The 21,535-nt window shown below is 32.2% G+C and overlaps 3 protein-coding genes across 5 annotated transcripts; all 3 read left to right on the forward strand.

Moving 5' to 3' along the window:
- Window positions 1–10,116: 10,116 nt before the first annotated feature.
- On the forward strand, window positions 10,117–14,300 carry LOC124920846 (ubiquitin carboxyl-terminal hydrolase 2). Of its 2 annotated transcripts, none has more exons than XM_047461412.1 (3): window positions 10,117–10,445; window positions 10,791–13,427; window positions 13,845–14,300. In XM_047461412.1, the coding sequence occupies exons 2-3, from the start codon at window positions 10,819–10,821 to the stop codon at window positions 14,056–14,058; spliced, it is 2,823 nt and encodes a 940-aa protein (XP_047317368.1). In that variant the 5' UTR covers window positions 10,117–10,445; window positions 10,791–10,818; the 3' UTR covers window positions 14,059–14,300. The 2 variants fall into 2 exon arrangements, with proteins under 2 accessions (XP_047317368.1, XP_047317369.1); XM_047461413.1 differs by having other exon boundaries at window positions 10,813–13,427.
- Window positions 14,301–15,444: 1,144 nt separating this feature from the next.
- Window positions 15,445–17,229, forward strand: LOC124920767 (UPF0329 protein ECU05_1680/ECU11_0050). Its single transcript, XM_047461320.1, has 2 exons — window positions 15,445–15,928; window positions 16,800–17,229. The coding sequence occupies exons 1-2, from the start codon at window positions 15,482–15,484 to the stop codon at window positions 16,968–16,970; spliced, it is 618 nt and encodes a 205-aa protein (XP_047317276.1). The 5' UTR covers window positions 15,445–15,481; the 3' UTR covers window positions 16,971–17,229.
- Window positions 17,230–18,179: 950 nt separating this feature from the next.
- LOC124921533 (RPM1-interacting protein 4-like) lies at window positions 18,180–19,900 on the forward strand. Of its 2 annotated transcripts, none has more exons than XM_047462203.1 (4): window positions 18,180–18,308; window positions 18,687–19,187; window positions 19,277–19,465; window positions 19,551–19,900. In XM_047462203.1, exons 1-4 carry the CDS (start codon window positions 18,303–18,305, stop codon window positions 19,584–19,586), a joined length of 732 nt encoding a protein of 243 aa, XP_047318159.1. In that variant the 5' UTR covers window positions 18,180–18,302; the 3' UTR covers window positions 19,587–19,900. The 2 variants fall into 2 exon arrangements, with proteins under 2 accessions (XP_047318159.1, XP_047318160.1); XM_047462204.1 differs by having other exon boundaries at window positions 18,200–18,308; window positions 18,690–19,187.
- Window positions 19,901–21,535: the final 1,635 nt, after the last annotated feature.

Below are 21,535 nucleotides of genomic sequence, written 5' to 3' on the forward strand. Positions count from 1 at the left end.
TTTATAAAGTCTTTGTATGACTTATAACAATTTTTAATAATGATATGAAAATTTGAGCATACTTTGATTAAAAGTGAATGTGATAATTATATATATCATGAAGACAATGAAAATTATTTCATTTCGTGTTTTTTGTACGATACTGTTATCGATGAAAATTACAATAAAAATGATTAAATCTATTAAGGATGTGAATTGCACTACATAAAATATCATGTTGTTATCAAATGATATATTGATATTATTAAATGAAAGACTTTATGTTATGCCCAAGTACATATTTTCATGTTATAGGAGGCTAATTAGTGACAATGGCATATTATTTGAGTTTTTCACCATTATTTGATCACTTATAAATTATACTTAGAGATTTTTATTGAAACAAATAATGAATTGACCTGATATTACCATTAGAATCATGAATATAAATTTTACTTGCCAATTATATGTGTGAAACAACATGTAGAAAGGAACCATCATAGAATTAGGATATATAGTGATTAAATCCATTAGAAGTATTCTCTCTCTTGGTCAATAAGAATTAAACCTACACTTGGCAGCAAATAACCAAAATACTTGGCACCTTAGTAATTATCCACTACTTACCCACTTGCATGATTTCCACTTGCACAACTTGCATGCCCTCCACTTAGCATACCAGCTCATTAGGCTACCTTACACACCATTACCATTATTCATTAAGAAAATTTAGTTCTCTCTCTTATCAGGAAGACGTAGAAGAAATTCTCTAAAGAACACTTTTAAGAATAGCCAACAATTAGGAATCTTTGAAGAACAGCCAACCCTAACGGCCTAGAGGAAAAGCAAGCATCTAGTAGATTAGGAAGGACATTCAGCCTTAGCAAAGACCATTTCTTTAGACAATTTTGAAATTAAGGTGAGATCTTTCCAAACCCACTTTTATAACCCACATACAGCTATGTATTTCATGTATTTTTTGTATAATCTGCATATATGCTTGAATAGCGTGATTTTATGACATAACATGGTTTTATTGACAAGCATGATTGATAAACAAGTTGTTTTTCTCAAGTATGATAATGTTTACCATATTTTCCAAGTATGATAGGGTAACCATGATTTATAAAATATATACATCATTTATGAAATCCAAACCCTTATGAGTTATGCATATATGGTGACCCCTTATTGATGAACAAGAATTGACGGAAATGGGAGGAGGCTAGCCAGGATGAGCTCTGGTCAGCTAAATCCAAAATATTGATTGATTATTATTGAACTAGAGTTTCTAGAATGTGCTCTAGTTACTTCTGCCCAAACTGAAATATGGTCCAAACAAGCCAATGGCTTTTAAGGATGGACTCCTAATTGTGCCTAGCCAAATACGGCTCAAATGGATTCCTTGCCTTTAGGATCAACTCTGGATGGTCTAGGGTCAAAATACGACTCAAGATGTAACTATACAGACACCATGATATCATTTCTCTAAACATGTCTCTGATGTTTATAAACTAATTATTTCCTTTTAAAATGATGAACATTTTTTATACATATGTACCTCTTTTTAAATTATTTTAAAACGTGAGGGGAATTTATTTTAAGGTTTGAAAATTTTAAGTTTATAAAACGAGGTTTTGTAGATAATTATATATCTTACCATCCCGTCGAATCTGGAAGAGATTGAGAGTTTTTTAATGGGAAGTATGTCATAGACCTACTTTAACTTTTTCAATATTAATTAACCTCACGAATAGAGAGTCGCCACCTAATTTTAAAAATTAGGAAATTAAGAGAGTGAGTTCGACAATTGGTTACGTGTGGGAAAGGTTTTTTAGACGTTATGTCCCACAACGCCCCTAAGGTCTCTAATAATTAATTTTGGCATTTCTTTTAAAATCCTTACGCTTTACAATTTAAAATTTTCCATTTAACATTTAAAAGTTTGCATTAGACAAAACAAAAAATAAACAAAGACGAAACTTGAAGAAAAACAAGAAAATAAACTTAAGCAAATAATCCACACATAAAGTTATCCTAAAACCAAAACTAAGCAAATTATTAATCAAAATTTAATTGGACTAAGTCTACATTGATTTTCAAGAACTTCAGTGAATTATTTAAAGGCTCTAAAATTTTATTATTTTAAGGGTTCTTATAAAAAAAATTGTAGTTCAAAAAAAAGTCCTAGGTCTACGAAAAAATCTTAAATCTAAGTTAATGATAGGTTTAATTTTAGTTAGGGTTTAATTTTAAAATTTATCATATTTTAGGATCAAGCAAGCCACAAACTCTTAACTGAATAAATAAATAAAAAGTCAAACAAATAAACCCTAAGTCTAAAGAAAACAAAAAATAAAAAAATGGGTTGTGGCTAAGCCTCTATGGTCGAGAACTTATCCCTCGGTCAAGAATTGGACCCGGCTTGGTTGAATACAGCAAACGTCGGTCACCAAGTGCAGTAAGTGTCGGTCTTTAGTCAGCGGCAGCAAACAACAACGGTCCTCGTTTGCCAGGTGTAGTAAACGTCGGTCTTCAACCAGTAGTAGCAATCCTCGGTCGCTAGGTGTAGAAAAAGTCGGTCTTTGGTCAGCAGCAGTCCTCAGTCACCAGGTGCAGCAAGCGTCGGTCTTCGATCGCCATGTACAATCAGCATCGGTCATTGGCCAGCAACAGTTCATCCTTTCGCTCCTAAACAGGAAGTAGATCCTTCTTGGTTGCAAGTTATAGCCCAAAGAAGCTAATAAAATAAATAAATAAAATAATGCTAAGGAGGTCTAAAGAAATCGGGTGCGACAAAAGGTTAACCCGGGGCTATGTTTTCTCTGTGAAAAAAGAGGCTTGGGTCTAGTTTGAGGGTCTGAGCGTTAGGAAAAATAGCACATGCACAGAGTTATGCTAGTTTTCTCGGTCTTGTGTGCACATAAGCATCTAGAAGCAATGGAAGTGTCGGGAAGGCGTCGGCCTTTGTGTGTAGAGAAGCTCCTCGGTCGGTTGGCACCTGAGTACGCTCTAGGGTGTAGTTTAATCGGTCAGATGCTCTTTCAATGCATCCCATGGCTAGTTTTTCCGGTCCTAAGTGTCATTAATCGGCAGAAACCTTACTAGTTTCCTTGTGTTAGACCTGCTCTTTGTTATTTGACTAATTGGTGATCCAACTAGATCCCAAACTTAATAAAAAAATCCTAACTATGTTATTGACATTGACTAATTGGTGATCCAACTAGATCCCAAACTTAATAAAAAAAAATAATAACAGTTATTAACATATTAATCAACATGCATATAAAGTAAATCCTAAATCTAACATCATACAAACAAAAATCAAATCTATAGCTTTTAAGTTTTTTTTACTAGCCAATTCAAGGGCCAGGTTTTTTTTATGTTTTACTTTAAAAAAATTGATATTTACATTATGTACAAGTAAGAAGAAAATAAAATTAAAGCGAAACAAAAACTTATTATGAAATCATGCTAAATCATGCTAACGTTAACTTCATATTATAGACAAATAAAAATAATAATAATAATAATAAATAAAGGGATCAAAGGTAGCTTACAAACTTCTTAGATCTTTATAAAAGGGATGAAAACTCTAATCATGAGACTTGTGACTCAACCACCCTAGTTAGTGCTATTTCTTAGCTTTTGAAAGTGGGCATATTTTTTTTGAGAGATAGAAAGGACAGTCTAGGGGCACTTGAGAGTGAAAAAGAGTGTCCCTTATGCAAGTGTACAAGGGTGGTTTTATAGGGAATTCACAAAGGAAATCCTAGGGCCCAAGGCCCCATTTAGCACACTTAACCGTTGGAATGAAGTTCTATTTTAAAATATTTTTAATTGAGCACTCTCCACTTGACATGTCACTAAATGTCAAGTTTTATCCAATAGGATTTAAGATATTCTTAAAAATGATGTAACACTTTGTCATTTAATTTTTAAATTTAAAAAAAAATGACAAAATCTTCAAGCTCCCTCTTCAACTCTAAACTCTCCAACGTTTTTCTCTTTTTTTATTTTTTCCAAATTTCTCCAAAATTCAACAACAAAAATGAGGTTAATTAAAAAAAACAAATTATTAATTAACCTAAACAACTAACTAATTAATAATAAAAGGGAAACAAAATGATTATTCTTTTTTAAAAGGAAATAATCCTATTTAATCATACTTTAACGGAATAAAGAATAACAAACTTAATTAAACTAATATAACTTAATATAATTAAAAAGAACAACTAAATTAATTATCTAAAACAACTAATCTAATTATGAAAACAGAATAACAAAAAATTCTTTAACAAAATTTCTTTAAAAACTTATAAAAAACGTTAACATATATATTTTGTATTTTTTTTATTTTATAAATACCCAAATAATTATTAAATAAAATCTTGAATATTCTAAATATAATAATTTTCTTAAGTGTTGTAACTTAGACAAATTATTACTTTAATTTAGTAATAATCTAAAATCAATTATTTCCAAAAACTCAATTGTTCTAAAAATATTTTTTTAAATAAATCGTGCAATGAGCTCGTGAATGAATTTAAAAAATTTAGATAGACTCAGATTTATTAAAAGTATAAACTATAAAATCGTGGGGTGAAAAATGAGTGTCTACACAGCGAATGAACTGTGACTCTTTCTAATGATTCTCCTCTCCAACATATCGTTGATTAAGTTCTCAATTTTTGACTTCTGTAGGGTCGGGTAGCGATAGGGGTGTAAGCACATAATTTCGATACCTTCTTTTAGTGGGATCTGATGATCGTGCTCTCTATTTGGTGGTAAGCCCTCTAGTTGCTGGAATAGGGTACTAAAATCATCAAGCATCCCCTGAAGATCTTTAGAAACCTCTTCCTAGGACCTTGTGATAAGTCCAAAGAAATGGACTTCATGCTCTGTTTTTGCTTGTACCATGGCAGTCATGCTGCCCTTCCTTAACAATTTCTTCAACTCATGACCTTATATAAGGTTAATTCGTGTTGTGTGGTATCCCTTACAAGGTAATGGTTGTACCCTTCCTTTCAAAAGAAAATGTAAAGTTTTCGAAATTCTAAGTTGAAGTGCCTAATGTGATTAGCCACTTTATGCCCAACACCATATCATAACCTGTCATGGTAAGAACTTTCATATCCGCTTGGTAATCTTTATCTTCCGTGGACCATTTCAAGTTTTTGTAAACGCTGGAATAAAATAGGGTTGAACCGTCTTATACTTTTACCGATAGAACTTGGGTTTTCATGGTCTCGTGGCCTATATTCCTCATAATCATGTTGTTAATGAAGTTGTAAGTATTTCCTGTGTCGATAAGGATCACCACCGACAGACTCCCAATCTTGCCCCAGATCTAGAGAGTTTGTAAATTCTTAGAATTGGTTAAGGCATGTAGGGAAATTCTAGGCTCCTCTACTAGACGGGTCTACAATAATGAAGAATCGTTAACAACCGTTTCTTGAACCAATTCTCGGACATCTGGTAAGACTTCTTGGTCATTAATCGAGATCATGAATAATTTTGTTTCACTTGTGGTTTGGTTTCCATTTCTAGTCACATTTGTAACAAAGTTCTTTCCTCCTTTTTTCATTAAATACAGCAGAATCTAATTGTTTCATCGAGCCGTGATTCACGCTGGAAGAAGAGCATAAAGAATGCCCGAAAAAGAAATCCAGTTGGTACTTGGCCCAACTAGTTTGGGCAGTAAAGGGAAACTTTACTATACAAGTGCCCTCTGCTCCACAGGGATCTGTATATTGATTCTTGGGCTTTAGCCATCTACATTGCCTCGTTCAAGGCTTCAGGATTTCTGAGTTTGACAGCATTTGCAATCTCCTCATTCAGACCCTCCAAGTAACATTCTATCACGTACTCCCCGAGAAGGTTAAGCAATTTCTGAGAAATGTTTATGCATTGTTGATTATAATACATGACTAATTCCTCATCCTGTTGTATGTACATAATCTGTCTCATGGGGGTGTCATACATTGAAAGACCAAAATGCGCTAGGAAGTCCCTCCTAAACACTTCCCAAGTCAAGATTTCATGATGATTGCATTTCTGCAAGTAGGAACCATACCACATTTTGGCGTTGCCCGTAAAATAGATGGGAGCAATGTCTGTCTTGGCTTCATTCTCCGTCTTATCAGCCCTGAAAATTTGTTATGTGGATATGAGTCAGCCCTCTATTTCGGTTCCATCAAATCGAGGGAAGTCGACATTGGTGAGCCGAGTTAGAGGAATATTTCAGATGTTTCTATCATGTGGAAGGTTCTAATGACCATTACCTTCGTGCCCCTTAAGGAAGTTTTCTTGGCCAATAATATGAACTTGTTCTTTAGTGACCATCATACGAGTTTCAATAGTGTCGAACCTATGATCCATTATGGTGTTCACATTGAGAAAAGAGGCAGTTGAGGTTTCAATGGAAGCACGAAGGGCATTTATCTCTAACTGTTTTCGGGTTTCCATCATGGTAGGATTCTGGCTCTGATACCAAGATGTTACAGGTTAAGGTTTGGTAGTGTACTGAATTATATGATTTTATGGATTTAGGGTAGCGGAAGCAGGTTTTTCAAGAAAAAGAAAAGATTTGTCAATTGATTAACAACCAAGAAGATGATAAAGGTACATATCAACCAAGTTTTTCCATACATTGATAAAGAGGTTTGGGGATTTTATCTTACCCAAACATTAATAGTTACATAACTTTCATAACTATCCACTACACAAACGGTTACTATTTTGTATAACTATCCACTACACATAACTGTCCATATAATATAACTAAACCTATCATAAACACAACACACAATAAACATAACTGTCATACAATTATACTGAATTTACTAACTATAATTTTAGCTACATGTAACACCTTATTTATGGTACCTTGATCTTTTGTATTTCTGGTACAACTTAGTTATATTAGCATAGTTCGAATTCGTCAAACCACTACACAAAACAAACAAAATTCAAGGATTATTGGTCAATCAATCATCAAATTCAACAAAGTTAATGTTATAAACATATAATATACAACAATCAAAAGCACCTTCCCTTTGTAAACATTCAGATCAGCATTGTTTCCTTTGGAATCATGTAGTGCCATAAATTGTCAATTACACCACTAACCCAAAACCCAAAAGAGAGCTGAAATCTATAAACAACTCATATAAACCCTAAACCTAAATTAATCATAGGGTAAGAGTGAGTAACCAACCTTGACAGTGAAATCGTGGATGGATTGAGCAGTCTCATATTGGCTCTCCATTGAACAAGTCGTTATCGGATTATAATGGTGTGAATCGCTGCAAACACTTCAGAAACTAGAGGACAAAGAAATCGGGATTCTTCTTAAATGAGCGAATTCTATACGTATATATAGGAAGTAGATAGAAATGTGAACGCAAATATAAGGAACCAATTCTCAAAATGACCTAGTTTCTCGTTCAACTTCCCAAACTAGGGATGACAATGGGGCGGTTCGGGGCGGGGAATGCATTTATCATCCCCACCCCGTTTAGTTTTGTTCAGTTTCGGGGAATCCCAATAGGGCACCGTTAATAAAATATTTTAAAAAATAAATAAATAAAATTATACAATAAAATTATATAAACAGATTTTTAATATAATATATACTGAAATTTTATATTATTATAAAGAAATAAACTTACTACTCTTATAAAATATAATGAATAAATAAATATATTGTTGATTTAATATATTTAATTATGTTTATAGTGTTCGGGGCAGAATCGGAGTGAGATCGGGGTGGGGGACACAAATACAATCCCCGCCCCATTCCCTTTCAGTTTCGGGGAAAAAGCGTCCCAAACGGGGAAATTCGGTTTGGTTTTTACGCGGTTTCAAAATATTATCTTTATCCCAAACTAACCTACTTTACTATTCAAACTCGGTTTTTTTTAATTAATTAATATATTTACATTTAAACTTATTATTATATATATAAATTCTTATTTTTATAAATTTGACATATTTATATTTTGTTTATCCATCTCAATTCGAATGCGCTAGCTTTGACCTCATTTTTATTTTTCTTAAATTTTCATTGAAAACAAGATTAACATGTTTCTCTCAATCATGTGCTATTAGAAACGTCCAATATAATTTTATTTTATTTTGTGAAGAGGCAATAAAATGAAAACATTAACTAGAATACTCATAATAAATTTATTAAGAATAGACAACACAATAAAAAAAAAATTAGACTAGACTATTCATAATAAAAAATTGTATTGAGTAAATATTTATAAAAAAATTATAATTTAAATATATTGTTATGTCGATATAAAATGTCTTTTCTGAAAAATTAGTGGAAGTGGTCAATAAATTTATTAATTTTCGTGAATATCTCTGAAATTGTTAACGCTAAATTTTATGTTAAACTTATTCGTTGATAAACATTTTTACTTATATTTTTATTATTGTTTCTCAAATGGTTAATTTCGTTATGTTTTGATTTTGTTTGATGAAACTTTAAACGATCGTATTGTAGTAATATTTGTTGTTATTATATTTAAACGATTCTCATTTATATAATATTGGATGAAACTTAAAAAAATATATAAATTTATAATTTAAATGTAAATAAATATATATATATATATATTAAAATATAATAATCAAATTTAAAATATATATATATATATACCTCAAAATATAAATAATATAATTTATAAAAATAATATTTTAAATATATATATCAAATTTATATAAAATAATAATTTAAATATATATATAATAATAAGTTTAAATATAAATATATTAATTAATTAATTTTAAAAAAAATGAACTTGAATAATAAAATAGATTAAATTTGAAAGTTAAACTGAAATTAATTCTATATAAAAGTAGTCCAACAAACGTCTTCGTTTGCTGTTGCAAAAGCCAATATGGAGATGAGGATAAGGATTAATAAATGACAAATGGGGAATATAATAGTGTGAACACAAACTGAAAAATACTTCACTTCACTTCACTTTCCTTTCTTTCAATCATTTTTATACGAATCATCTCATCTGTGTTCCTAGTATTTATTTTTCCCTTGTTTATATATATTATATAAATATATATATATATGAAATAGATTTAATAATTATGTATAAATATAAAAATTAATGATAAAAAATAATATATATAGATAAAAAGAGATTTAATAAATATATATATATATAATAATTATAAAAATTAACGATTAAAAATAATATAATATATATATCATATTTAGATTGAGCCGTTAAAATAACGAAAAAATTGACAGCAAAATGATTGGTGACATTTTTTAAAAATGGAAGGAATTTATTGAAAATTAGAAAGTCCTAAATAATTTGCCCATTACTGACTAATAAAATTATATCTAAAATATACTTTTAGAAAAAGAAATATCATCAACCAAATAAATACCTTCAAAGAAAATTTTATTAAAACATGACTAAGCTAAATTCTAAAATATACTACAATATTTTAGTTGTAATATTATTATTATTGCCGAAAACTATAGTTGTTTTTAAGAGTAAGCGAGTAATTGGAGCATTAGACTATCTTAATTTTGTATCCCATGGTCCACTATGTAGTGACAAACTCATATTTTAAATTACTAATGTTGAATTATTTATTTAGAAGTTGGGTGATAATGGTATGACTAAGAAGTACAATTGTTATCATTATTTATTTTGGTAATATATTTTTCTTGATGCAGATCTATATTAAAATCAAATCTCTTATTTTTTTTATATGTTTATTAGAACAATTCAAGTATAATGAATTGAAGATATTAAAAGTTTTAAATAAGCTTATTTACTAAGAATGCCTCCTTGCCTTAATATTAAAAAAAAAAATTATGATCCCAAAAAAAAATTTTGTAAGTCAATATATGCAATTGAATTTGAATATGTGTAGAATCAAATAAAAAAATATTAAATTTTGTATAATTCATGATTATTCATTTTTCTGTGTCCATTTTGAAATTTGAATACTAGATTTGTATTTAAATTTGTTTTTCTTAAAGTGGTTTAATTGTCAAAAAAATAAATAAAAAATTAAAAAATTATTTTTGTAAAAAAAAAAATGGAAAATTTCAAATAGAATTCAAATAGACCAAGGATTATGCTTCTTCTTCTAGGGTTTTGTAAAAGAGAGATCTTTTACGTCTGTTAGTTTCGAATAGTTCATAATTTACTTTCCGGCTCAAAACCACACTGTTCTAGACTCAACCCCTTCGGATTCCCCACCTTCTCTCCTCTCGCAAAACATAGTAAACGACCAGAAGTTGAACCAATCTGCGAATCCCACCGATCGACGACTATCTTATCTATCCAATAGTAACGTGCAACTTTTGGGTTTTAGATCCTATTCTCTCATCAGTGAAGTTCTTATATCCTGATGTAACTATTGGATCCTGGGTATTTTCTGATAAACAACTTGGTCTCATCTAACCGGATTCTCAGGTGAGAGAGAACTTCGCATCTTTCATCCTAGTCTATTTTTTCAATTACTTTCTCTATGTTTGCATGTGTCTATGGTGTTAATCTTCTATGCTTGTTTCGATTCCAAAGCATCAGTTCGATATTCCTTAAGTTACACAGTCTGACAGGTTTCAATGTCATTTGATTTGGCGATATGCTGAAGTTTAGATTTCCTATGAAGTTCCTTGATGTCATCTTTAGCCTTGGACTATGGAATTTATATGTATTTTAGTTCCATATTATTCCACATATTGTTGCTTTGTTTCTTTAGATTGTTCCTTTCCTGCTTCCTTAATGTTTTAGTCTATTCTTCTTCTAAACTTGCAGTGACTTCATTCACTGTTCTTAGAATTTAATGGGGAAAAATGATAAGAAGAAAGCTCGGAAGAGTCAAAAAGACAAGCAGTCGCCTGCCCCTGTTCAGAAAGCTTTTTCCCAGAAAACCCTTTCAATTGCTGATCCTGTGGAGAGAAAATGTACCCATCTGGAAAAGGGCATTGATTTGGAAAAGCTTTTTTCAACTTTTGGGTCCTTAGAGGACATCAAAACTTCTGGGTCCTTAGTGGACATCAAATGCAACGAATGCAGGGAGGGGGTAGCTGATAAACGAACAAACAAAGGTAAAGCAAAAGGGAAGAAAAAATCAGGTTCTACTAGCCACAAAGCGGTTTGGATTTGCTTACAATGTGGACAACTATGTTGTGGAGGAATTGGATTTCCAACAACCCCACAAACCCATGCCCTCCGCCACACAAAGCAAACCAGACATCCATTGGTAATCCAGTTTGAAAACCCTCACCTTCGCTGGTGTTTCCCATGTGGTACACTTATCCCAGTCCATGATTTTGAGGTAAATGAGGAGAAGAAGGATGTTTTATCAACTTTGGTGAAACAAATAAAGACGCAGTTAGCAGCAGAGGTACCACCCTATGTGGATGATGCTCCGTTTGTGAGTGGCAGTGTTACTACTGAAATAAAGATGAAAGCTATGGTTCCAAATTTACATGACAGAACAAGTAGTCAGAGGGTCAGAGGCTTAGTTAATCTTGGAAATACTTGTTTCTTTAATTCGATAATGCAGAATCTATTGGCAATGAATAAATTGCGCACCCATTACTCTGAGCTGAACGAGTTTTTTGGCCACCTTACTGCTTCTTTGAAAAAGCTGTTCATTGAAACCATTTCCGAGGGTGGTTCAAGAAACGTGGTAAACCCGAGATCACTTTTTGGATGTGTTACTGCTAAATCACCCCAATTTAGGGGATACCAACAGCAAGATAGTCATGAACTGCTTCGCTGTTTACTTGATGGGTTGTGCATAGAAGAGCTGAGTGCCAGAAAAGGCAATGCTTCGACTGGTGGTCAAACAGATTTGTCTAACCCTGTTCCAACCTTTGTAGACACAGTATTTGGCGGGCGTCTATCTAGCACTGTTTCTTGTTTTGAATGCGGCCATTCTTCAACAGTGTACGAACCATTTCTCGATCTTTCCCTCCCTCTTCCGATTAAGAAACCACCACCTAAAAAGTTCCAACCTGTTTCTCGAGGGAAGAAGACAAAGCCTCCTCCAAAAAGAGTTGGTAGATCCCGTATTAAAGCTACTACATCTTTAGATTCTTTCATATCTAACAATAAGGGTGGGAATTCTCATGTAGAAACTAGTGGGAATAAGGAAGAAACTGTTGAGGCTTTCACAGATGATTCTACAAAGGTAAAAGTCGGCGAAGAGAATGAAAAGAAACCATGCCATGATGAAGAAGAAGCATTGGATCAGACATCATGTTCGTTGAATTTCCTTGATACAGATACTTCAATAAATGTTACTTCTATTGTTTCAGAAGCTATTCAATGTGATTCCTCATTGCTGAAAGATAAAGATGTTGATTTTATTGATGGGATGGAAAAAGTCGAATCATCAAACGATTTGGCATGGATGGATTACCTTGATTCAGATACATTATTGCCCAGCCATGACGAGATAATCAGCAATCTTGACCTCATTCAAAGTGATGCCACTTCTCAACCTAATGTTGATATATTGTGCAATACTTCTGAAAATGAGCTACCGATGCTGCCTGTTGATGGTTCTCAAATTATTTTACTACCTTATGGAGAATCCTCGTGCAGCGGTGAGATTTGGGGAGGGGAAGGTGAGCTTGTCTCGTCAACCGTTGATCAAGGGGAATGGGATGGCTTGGGGGACTTATTCAATGAGCCGGAGGAGGTTGTTATGGGTCCTGAAGTGAAACCGTTTAGTAGTCAGACAAATGATTTTAGCAGTGAATCTGATCGAGATGAAGTTGACAGTGATTCACCCGTGTCTATAGAGAGCTGTTTGGCGTATTTCATAAAACCAGAGCTCCTCTCTGGCGAACATGCCTGGCATTGTGAGAATTGCTCGAGAATTCTGCAAGAACAAAAGACGAAGTCAAAGAAAATGAAGCAAAATTCTTTGTCTGAAAAGCTTAGTAATGGGTATTTACATAAAGATGTACTTTCTAATACAATTACCATAGAGGAGACAAATATAAAAGCTGAGCTGAATCCAACTATGACTGAGATTGAAGAAGGAAAACAAGAGACGATTGATGAATTTACAGGGCAATCACATCCTTCAAGTAGCTGTGAACCATGTAAGGCAATCATCAATGGTCAGGGGAACAATTCTTGCAATAATAATCATAACCCTAACCCTAGCATTGCTGGACATCTGAACGAGCTTGAGACCCCCTTATTGTCACCGAGAGGATCTGAAGCAGATGGAGGTTTGAAGGAAGAGGTAGATTGCAAAAGCATGAAGGTGAAGAGGAGTGCAAGCAAAAAAATGTTAATTAATAAGGCACCTCCTATTTTGACAATTCATCTGAAGAGGTTTAGCCAAGATGCCCGTGGACGCTTGAGTAAATTAAGTGGTCATGTCGGGTTCAGAGATACCATTGATCTTAGTCAATATATAGACCAAAGGTATGATTTTGAATCTCATTTTTTTCTTCTCCTTTTTTCTAGGCTTTGTCATGTTTTAAGTACCTAAAGTCAGATATGTCATCTGAATAGCCTGAAGAAGCTTGTGTTTAGGAACTAAACAAGCTGACCCACCCGGTGTAGCTTAAGTGAAGAATCTGGAACTAAGAGGCTGAGATCTCAGTTTCGATTCTGACTAAGAACACCTTGTCGTTGGGATGCTGCTCTAACCTCCAAAAAAACCATGTTCCATAAAAAAGGGATATCCGTGACGGTATAATGTAATGGAATGTCAAATCCAAAATGTTAATAGAAAAAGCCTCCCAACATTCCCGCATTTTCCAAAGAATCAAATGGAAGGACTAGTAAATTATGCATACGATTCTCGAGTTTAATCCTTTTTTAACAATGAATTTACAGGTGCATAAATGACAATGAACACAAATATCGCCTTCTTGGCATTGTGGAGCATCAGGGTACCATGAGAGGAGGCCACTATGTTGCCTATGTTAGGGCCCCTAATGACGATACTGGTCGTGTCTGGTATCATGCAAGTGATGCTTATGTAAGTGAAGTGTCGATGGAAGAAGTTCTTCGAAGTGAGGCCTATATTCTATTCTATGAGAAAATATGAGGAGCATACACAGCTTCATTTTATCATTCTTTATAATTTTTTTGTGTCACATGATACGGGCAATCAGACTTTGCCCCCCAGGAGTGTACCATTGTTACTTTGATATTCAATACCAAATGTTTTTTTTGGATATGCTTTTAGCAGAAGTTGACTATGTACCAAATGTCTGCTTTTTTTTGATGAGTTGAGAACTTCAGATATGTACTGAAAAGGAGAGTAATTCATGATCATTAGTTTCTTGATTGTTATTGTTGAATGTTGATGGATCATGGATGGATGCTTCCATCATTTTTCAAAGTTAAATCATGCATATAAATGTTGTCTTTGAAGGTAAAAATTTATGTACTCGAAGATGAAAATTTTCAAACATATACAAAAGTTAAAAGTTGATTAAAATTTTAAAATGAATAAGTTCATTATAAAAATCTCTTAGAAAATAATAATTCATTAGCTTTAAAATTTATATATTTATTAATTAAATATATTGGTTTGTTTTCTCTTTCCTTTTATTAATTAATTATTAATTTCTATTTTCTTTTTAATTATTTAATTAATTTTTCTTCATTTTTTTTTCATTTCATCTATTTATATGTATTTAATATTTAATTATTTTAATTTTATTTCTTTCTATTATTTTTGCCATCTTTTTATATTAACATTGATTGTTATAAAATTATTTGATCTTTAAAAAAAATATAACTTGATGATTATGCTTACTTAAGTTTTGAACAAAAAGATTTTTATTTATATTAAAAAAATAAATAAAAAATCTTTACAAAAATATTACAAAAGAATTAAAAGTGAGAAAAAATAAATATTTAATTAATAAATATACAACATTTAAATAAAATAAACTTTTATTAGTTTATATATATAATTGAATTAGATGTATAAATAATATATCTAAATGAGTTTTTTTCCAATGATAAAATATGTTTGTTTTAGAAATTATTTTTGTCATTTGAGCTACCTTAATTAATTATGAATATTTTAAAATAAAATAAAAACTCATATACACACTTGAATTTCGATTAGTAGTCGGTGGTTATCCTGAATTCGATACCGATACGTGGTCATATAAGTTTGATGTTTGTGTACAAAAAAAAATATTGTATAGTATATAGATTACCTTGCCTGGACAATGATATTAATATAAGGTTTGAAAGAAAATGAAATGATCACTAAAAGTTAATTGATCTATTAGGATTGAAGACCTTAAAATAAATAATCTAAAAAGACACATAGATGTCTATGTGATACATTCTAATAAATTAAGGGAGTGATTTGAATTCATAAAAAGTTTAGTTGTCTTTATAATATTTAGAAACAAAGTTTGATGGTCTAAATAATCTTTTTTATAAAACTAGAATTCCTACCGGGAAAAGGTATCGCAACACCTTCCTCTAAACGCATTTCTCCATCAATGGCGGCTTCTCGCGTTCTGCTCAGATCACAAACCCTAAAACCCTCATATCTTATTGAACCCTTTCGATCACTCTCAACAACCACCACCACCACCACCACCGCCACTTCCGACGTACAATCGCACGGAAGGCATCACAGATCCGTCAACCATGAGTTCTTACCGCCTAATGATTTCCTCAACAGCTGGAAGGCACCAAAAGATCCGAAGGAGGCAATACGGAAACTCGCTCTTCTTAGGCGCGATTACGCGAAGCAGGTGAAAGAAATTCGCAAGGGATACATCCTGGAGATGGAGCTGTTGAGGCTGGAGAAGCAGCGAAAGGATGATGCCCGAAAGGAAGCCTTACGAATTGCCAATGAAGAGAGAAAGAAAGAGAAAGCTGCCACAAAGAAAGCGCTGGCGGCTGAAAGAGAGGCTGCTGATGAACAGCTCCGTCAAACCCTTGTATGTCTATCATTCACACCTTGTTATCGATTCACTTTTCCTGGTTTTCTGCATTCGGATGAAATTGTAGATATTTTTACTCTTGACAGGATCACTTTATTTGTGATGTGAATTGTTAGAACTGATTAAAGCTGTAGCCTTTCCATTCATCTATAATCAATCTAAAAAGTAGGCTAAGCTAGTTCCTTATAATGTAGACAGTGTTAGAGTATGGAATCGTTTATGAGACATCGACCTACCTTGTTAGCCACATAAAGAAGATGATCTAGCTTATGGTATTGATTCTTCTCATATGGCTGGGTCATCAGGCCTGTTCAACTAGCTGAATATGAAGTTCTTGAATTTTGCATAGTGGGAGCATGTACCTTGTAATGTATTAAGTTAGAGTCCCCATCCCTTTGTCTACTGATTAACACTTTGATCTCAAAATGGTTTTATTTTATTTGAAGATTGGAGTTATGAAAATCACAAGCCAGTTTTCATATAATGCTAGGCGATGAGTGTCTTTGAATGGATACTACAAAATCTCTTCTTTTGTCTGCACTTATTGGTGACCAACGATGTTTTCTTCTCTACATGTGATGCGCTTGACTACAAGTATTGGGTTGGTGTGGGTACTGTTATATGAATGGTGAAAAAGGTTCCAAGGATCAATTTGTGTATGATTAGAAGCATTCATGTTTAGGTCTTGAATTTGACAAGAGGTGCAAATCATGCAGCTTAGTTCTGGTTGTTTTGTTTTGTTTTGTTTTGTTTTGTTTTGTTTTGTTTTGTTTTGTTTTGTGATAGTGGTGACACTTTTTTGGTGACTAAGAATGGTTTCATTTTCTTCGATATTGTTACATATTTCATGGTTGATGTGTATGTGCAGGAAAAAGAAAGAACAGAGAAGCTTGATTATTGGAGGAGTAGAGAAAAGAAAGTGCAAGAAAGGAAGAAGGAGAAGAAAGAACTTCTTCATAAGCAAAGTTCACTGTGGATAGATGAAAGTGAACTGGCTAAGCGAATATTGGAAGCCACCATTGACAGCAGTACCCTTTGATCAATCAAATTGAAAAGAAAAATGGGCATGTGGTTTTCAAAAACTAATATTATGATGCTATTTACCTTTCTTTGTCATTAGCTGTTTTCAAATTCAAATACTATGAATTTGTTGTTTCTTATGAATCTACTATTGGTTTTACCCATTTCAGACTTTTGTCATTGACACTGCAGAGAAATTGATAGCAGATGTTCTTTGAAGCTTTCTCTGTCGGATGGATGAATTTAGGAGACAACATTAATAATTTGATTGTTACTGTGTTGGAAGTTGTTGATGTTCAGTTTTTTTCCTAAAGTTGTTCGAATTATATTTTATATCTTTTTAACCATCAAATTATTCGGATCATATATTAAAATACTATACTATAGTAATTAAACAATTAAAATTTGAATAAAATGTTCAATTAACAATATTTTTTTAAAAGTTTATAAAATCTCAAATAACTACATCAGTAACAAATTTAATAAGTAAATAGAGGAAATCTAACTAAAATTTTTCAGGATCACCCTTTAACTGATAGTACTTGAAATAATGTTTTATTTTGAAAAATTAAAATTTTATAATGGTTAAATTGATTCAGTTTATTGTTTAATTATATATATATATTTAAATAAAAGTGTCAGACATGATTCACTCAACTGAAACAATGATAATTTTTTTTATTTAGGATAGCTTTAGCTCAACTCAATAAAGAACTTATAATAATCCCATCACATATTTAATTCTCAATAAATTTTCTTTTATTATAGTATTAAAATATAATATGAATAATTTTTTCTGCAAAAATTAATCATAGTAAGTAAAAGCCTGTTTATAATTTCATTTTCTGAAAAAAAAAACAAAAGAATTAGAGTTTGTTTAATGGGTTAATTGACATAATTTTCAAATAATTCATTTTTATTTATTTATATCACTTAAGTTTACACCATATATTTATAATACTAATAATATCTTAAATTATTGTATTCAAATAATCAACTTGTACATCTAACTTTTTTCCTTAAAGATTTTTTAAAAAAAAAAAAAATTGATAGTTACCCGAAATTATTTTTGCTAAGATAATAAACCGAATTAACTGTAAAGCTTAAACTCATATAGTTAAAAAATAGAAAATAGTTTTACCGTTGCCGACGGCAGCTGGCAACAGGTAATAGTGTTGCTTGTTTGTATTGACTTAAATCAGTCTCAGCGGTGGCCCCCAGTTCAACCGACTACTCCCTCTTCCTCATTTCGCTCTTCTTCTTCTTCTTCTTCAGACATTTTCGGAAAGAAGGATATTCAAAGTTTCGTTCTTTGTTACTCTACTTCCAGATCTTGCTTTAAGGGTTCTAAATGACGGTGAGTTCTTGATTCTTGTTGCTTTTCTCTCTATCAATTCGTAGTAATTGAATTTGAATGCCCTTATATTGATTCTTCAATACTTGTTTGAATTGGGTTGGATGAGATCTTCCACATCTTTCTGCAATTTCCCTTTTTTTCGTTTAGTGTTAGTGAGAAATAAATGCGGCATTTTGGTTGTTGAGAACCCATCTTCTTGGCGCAACTGGGTATAGTATTTTAGGGTAGTTCGATTATTTCAGTTCTTTAAACAACAACCCATTGGAGTTTTTATCTGATAATTTCATGCATTGTGATTTGTATACACCATTTGTGAAGGAACTTTTTAGCAATTAAAAACTTTGTTGTTCTGAAATGTTTGCTGTTCTGAAATAGCAGCAGTCAAGAACACCTGAATTTGGTAAATGGGATGATGAAGATGTCCCTTATTCACAAGTCTTTGATAAAGCTAGAAAGAATAGAGCTGATAAGAAGTCAACTCAAGACAACCCTTATGACAGTTTGGGTAAGTCTCCAAAACATGAGACTCGAAAGCCTCTGGATGGACGTAGCCCTAGACACGAACGTCGAATTAGTAGAGAAGAAATTGATCTTAAGAGATTAACAGATTCTCCCTTAATGCCATTGCCAACTAGCTCTCCTTATCATCATCGTCATGGTACAACGAGTTCTAGCGAAACACCCAAACGAACTGGAAAGCAAAGTGTGGGATCTGATCGTGGTTTTGATCATTCACCGTTACACCCACAACAAAATCAGACAAGGGTTAGTGGTACTGTAATAGGGAGTGGAGTTTCATCTGAAGGAAGCCATTCATTGACTGCTCCCTCCACTCCTGGAAGATCTCGACTAAGACAGATTCCAATAAGCGAAGACACTGTAATTGAATCTTGTCCCTGTTATCCATATCTATAGTTACACATTCCAGATTTGCATTCAAATTAAAACATGTTTGTTTAATGTGACAGTCTGATCAAAGTGCTGTTCCTAGATTTGGTGATTGGGATGAAACTGACCCGACAGCAGCTGAAGGGTTTACTGAAGTATTCGACAGGGTTAGACAAGAGAGGCAGAATGTGGAAGGGGGAGTGCCTACCACAAGAAATGAGTTTTCTAGGTCATATGGTCACCAGCAACCTGTCAACCAGAATTCCAAGGTACATTGACAATATGATTTGTTTATCTAGTTTTTGGAATATCCAATGATTTGGCAATTCATTCTTGACAATTGACCGGTGACAGAAATGTTGTCGTTGCTTTCCATGGGGCGGGATGTGATAATGCAGATATGAGAGTTCATCAGATGAACATTCTGTTGGTATGGAAGGTATATTTAGCTTAAGAACTACAACATTTATGTGTATAGAAATCGATTTCCCTCTTCTTATAATTCATCTTCGAGTTTGTATTTGTATCATCCTTTCCTTTACACCTTCATTCTCTCTAAGGGGCATGGAATGTCTTTCTTTTCTTTTTTTTCCTCTTTGGTCTTCTTAATTGCAGTGATGAACTCTCTAGTTGTCCATTTTTGTTCTGTAGATTTGATTTTTGATAAGTGAAAGTTTGTATTAACAAAGTTATAGTGACCTAAATTGTTGACTATCTCTTATAATTTGTCATTAATTTTTTATAAAATGTTTAATTTATTTGTAAAAAAATATAGACAATATAAAAGGCCCAAGCCAACCCCTCTTCATATCCCAGCTATTTGTTTTCTTAGGCATTTGAATCAACCTCAAGTTATTTGATATTAGCTCTCAATTTTTATTTTTATTTTTTAGTTAGAAAACTAGCACAATTCCTAACATTTATTTTAATTTAAATCATTTTACAGACACTTGAACTGTCGTTAAAAGTTTGAGTTAATAGAGTTATCTAACAAAGTTAAATTTAGGAAGGGAAAGTTTTAATAAATATTTAACCTGGGTTTCAAATTGAACTAATTAATCCTAAAAGTTGTCTTTAGTATAACCAATTAATAAATCCAAAATAAAAAGCTAAATTTACTGTTGGGCAAATTAATCTAATTAATTTAATCTTAAAACTAAGATTAAATAGGGTGGGAAGGTTTTGATAAACATTTAACCAATAAGTTTTAAATTGCACCAATTAAGTTTATTTATTATTTTCTCATATTTAATAAGAATTTTTTTTTATTAAATGTGTAAGTAATTGTGAAACTCTCTATCTTTTAACATAGGAAGAGTAGTCAAAATCTTTTTCATTTCTAAACTCTCTCATTCTTATTAACTAATAGTTTAATCTCTATTTTTAAATAATTGTATTTCATCTTTTATCACTTTCTAAATTTTTATTTTTTATCCAAAATTTGTAATGTATTTTATGATATCAAAGTCGAGATATAATTATATAGATAAGAGTAAAGTCGATAAAGATCATTTGAGAGACTCTTATAGAGTTTTTAGTGAGCGAGGATCCTTCATTTACTCGTAAAATTCCTTAGAAACTTGAGGATCCTTGAAAATAAGCCGCTATTTATGTTTATTGTTTGAGAAAATCGAATCCAAGCTTCAAGACGCTGATCTTTGGAAAAAAAAATCTCCACATAATTTAATGTTTTGTTGATCATATAAAATGATGGATAAGGAGTTTCATGCCTGGTTACTAGTGTTATTTTATTTGCATATTCATGTTTGTTTATATATATTGTCTTTAAGAAAGTGGAGATGAATTTCATATTATACATTTATAATGTTGAATTCTCTCTATCTGATTTTTCTCTACAAACTATAGTTCAAGACGAAGTAAGAAATGGGTAACAACTAGCAACGACCACAATGTTGATCAACGGATGAGTTTTGTCGAAGTTTGGACAACCCGCCGACATTTATTTTTTATTTTTAATATAATAATTGGGCCCCACATTTTCTTCTCTGTCGTATGACCAATTCTCTCATCTTTTTTCCTCTCTGCCCTAATTCCTATCCATTCGATATCTAATCTCTATTCCTTCATTCCTCTAGGCTCCATCGGACAACAATCTTCATTTCTTCTCCAGGCATCAACGGCAGCAGACAAGAAATCCATCATCATTTCATTTTATTTTCACCATCATTTCAGCTTCAAGCCTTCAAACTTTCCTTTCAAGCTTCCCTACAGTTTACGCTTATTACAGGTTTTTCCATTGTCGACTTTTTATTTGTGCATATTTATTTCAACTTATTGTTTACAATTACAATTTGATTATTGAATGATTGATTATATGG

This window comes from Impatiens glandulifera, chromosome 1 (genome assembly GCF_907164915.1).
Source record: "Impatiens glandulifera chromosome 1, dImpGla2.1, whole genome shotgun sequence".
Lineage (NCBI taxonomy): Eukaryota > Viridiplantae > Streptophyta > Magnoliopsida > Ericales > Balsaminaceae > Impatiens > Impatiens glandulifera.

Bases quoted from the DNA above. Each gene is read 5' to 3' on its own strand.
- LOC124920767 (XM_047461320.1), top strand. From the start codon at position 15,482: ATGGCGGCTTCTCGCGTTCTGCTCAGATCACAAACCCTAAAACCCTCA. The intron at 15,929-16,799 runs GTATGTCTATCA...GTGTATGTGCAG, and splicing joins AACAGCTCCGTCAAACCCTT to GAAAAAGAAAGAACAGAGAA.
- LOC124920846 (XM_047461412.1), top strand. From the start codon at position 10,819: ATGGGGAAAAATGATAAGAAGAAAGCTCGGAAGAGTCAAAAAGACAAG. The intron at 13,428-13,844 runs GTATGATTTTGA...ATGAATTTACAG, and splicing joins AGTCAATATATAGACCAAAG to GTGCATAAATGACAATGAAC.
- LOC124921533 (XM_047462203.1), top strand. The intron at 19,188-19,276 runs GTAATTGAATCT...TTAATGTGACAG, and splicing joins TTCCAATAAGCGAAGACACT to TCTGATCAAAGTGCTGTTCC. The intron at 19,466-19,550 runs GTACATTGACAA...GACCGGTGACAG, and splicing joins CTGTCAACCAGAATTCCAAG to AAATGTTGTCGTTGCTTTCC.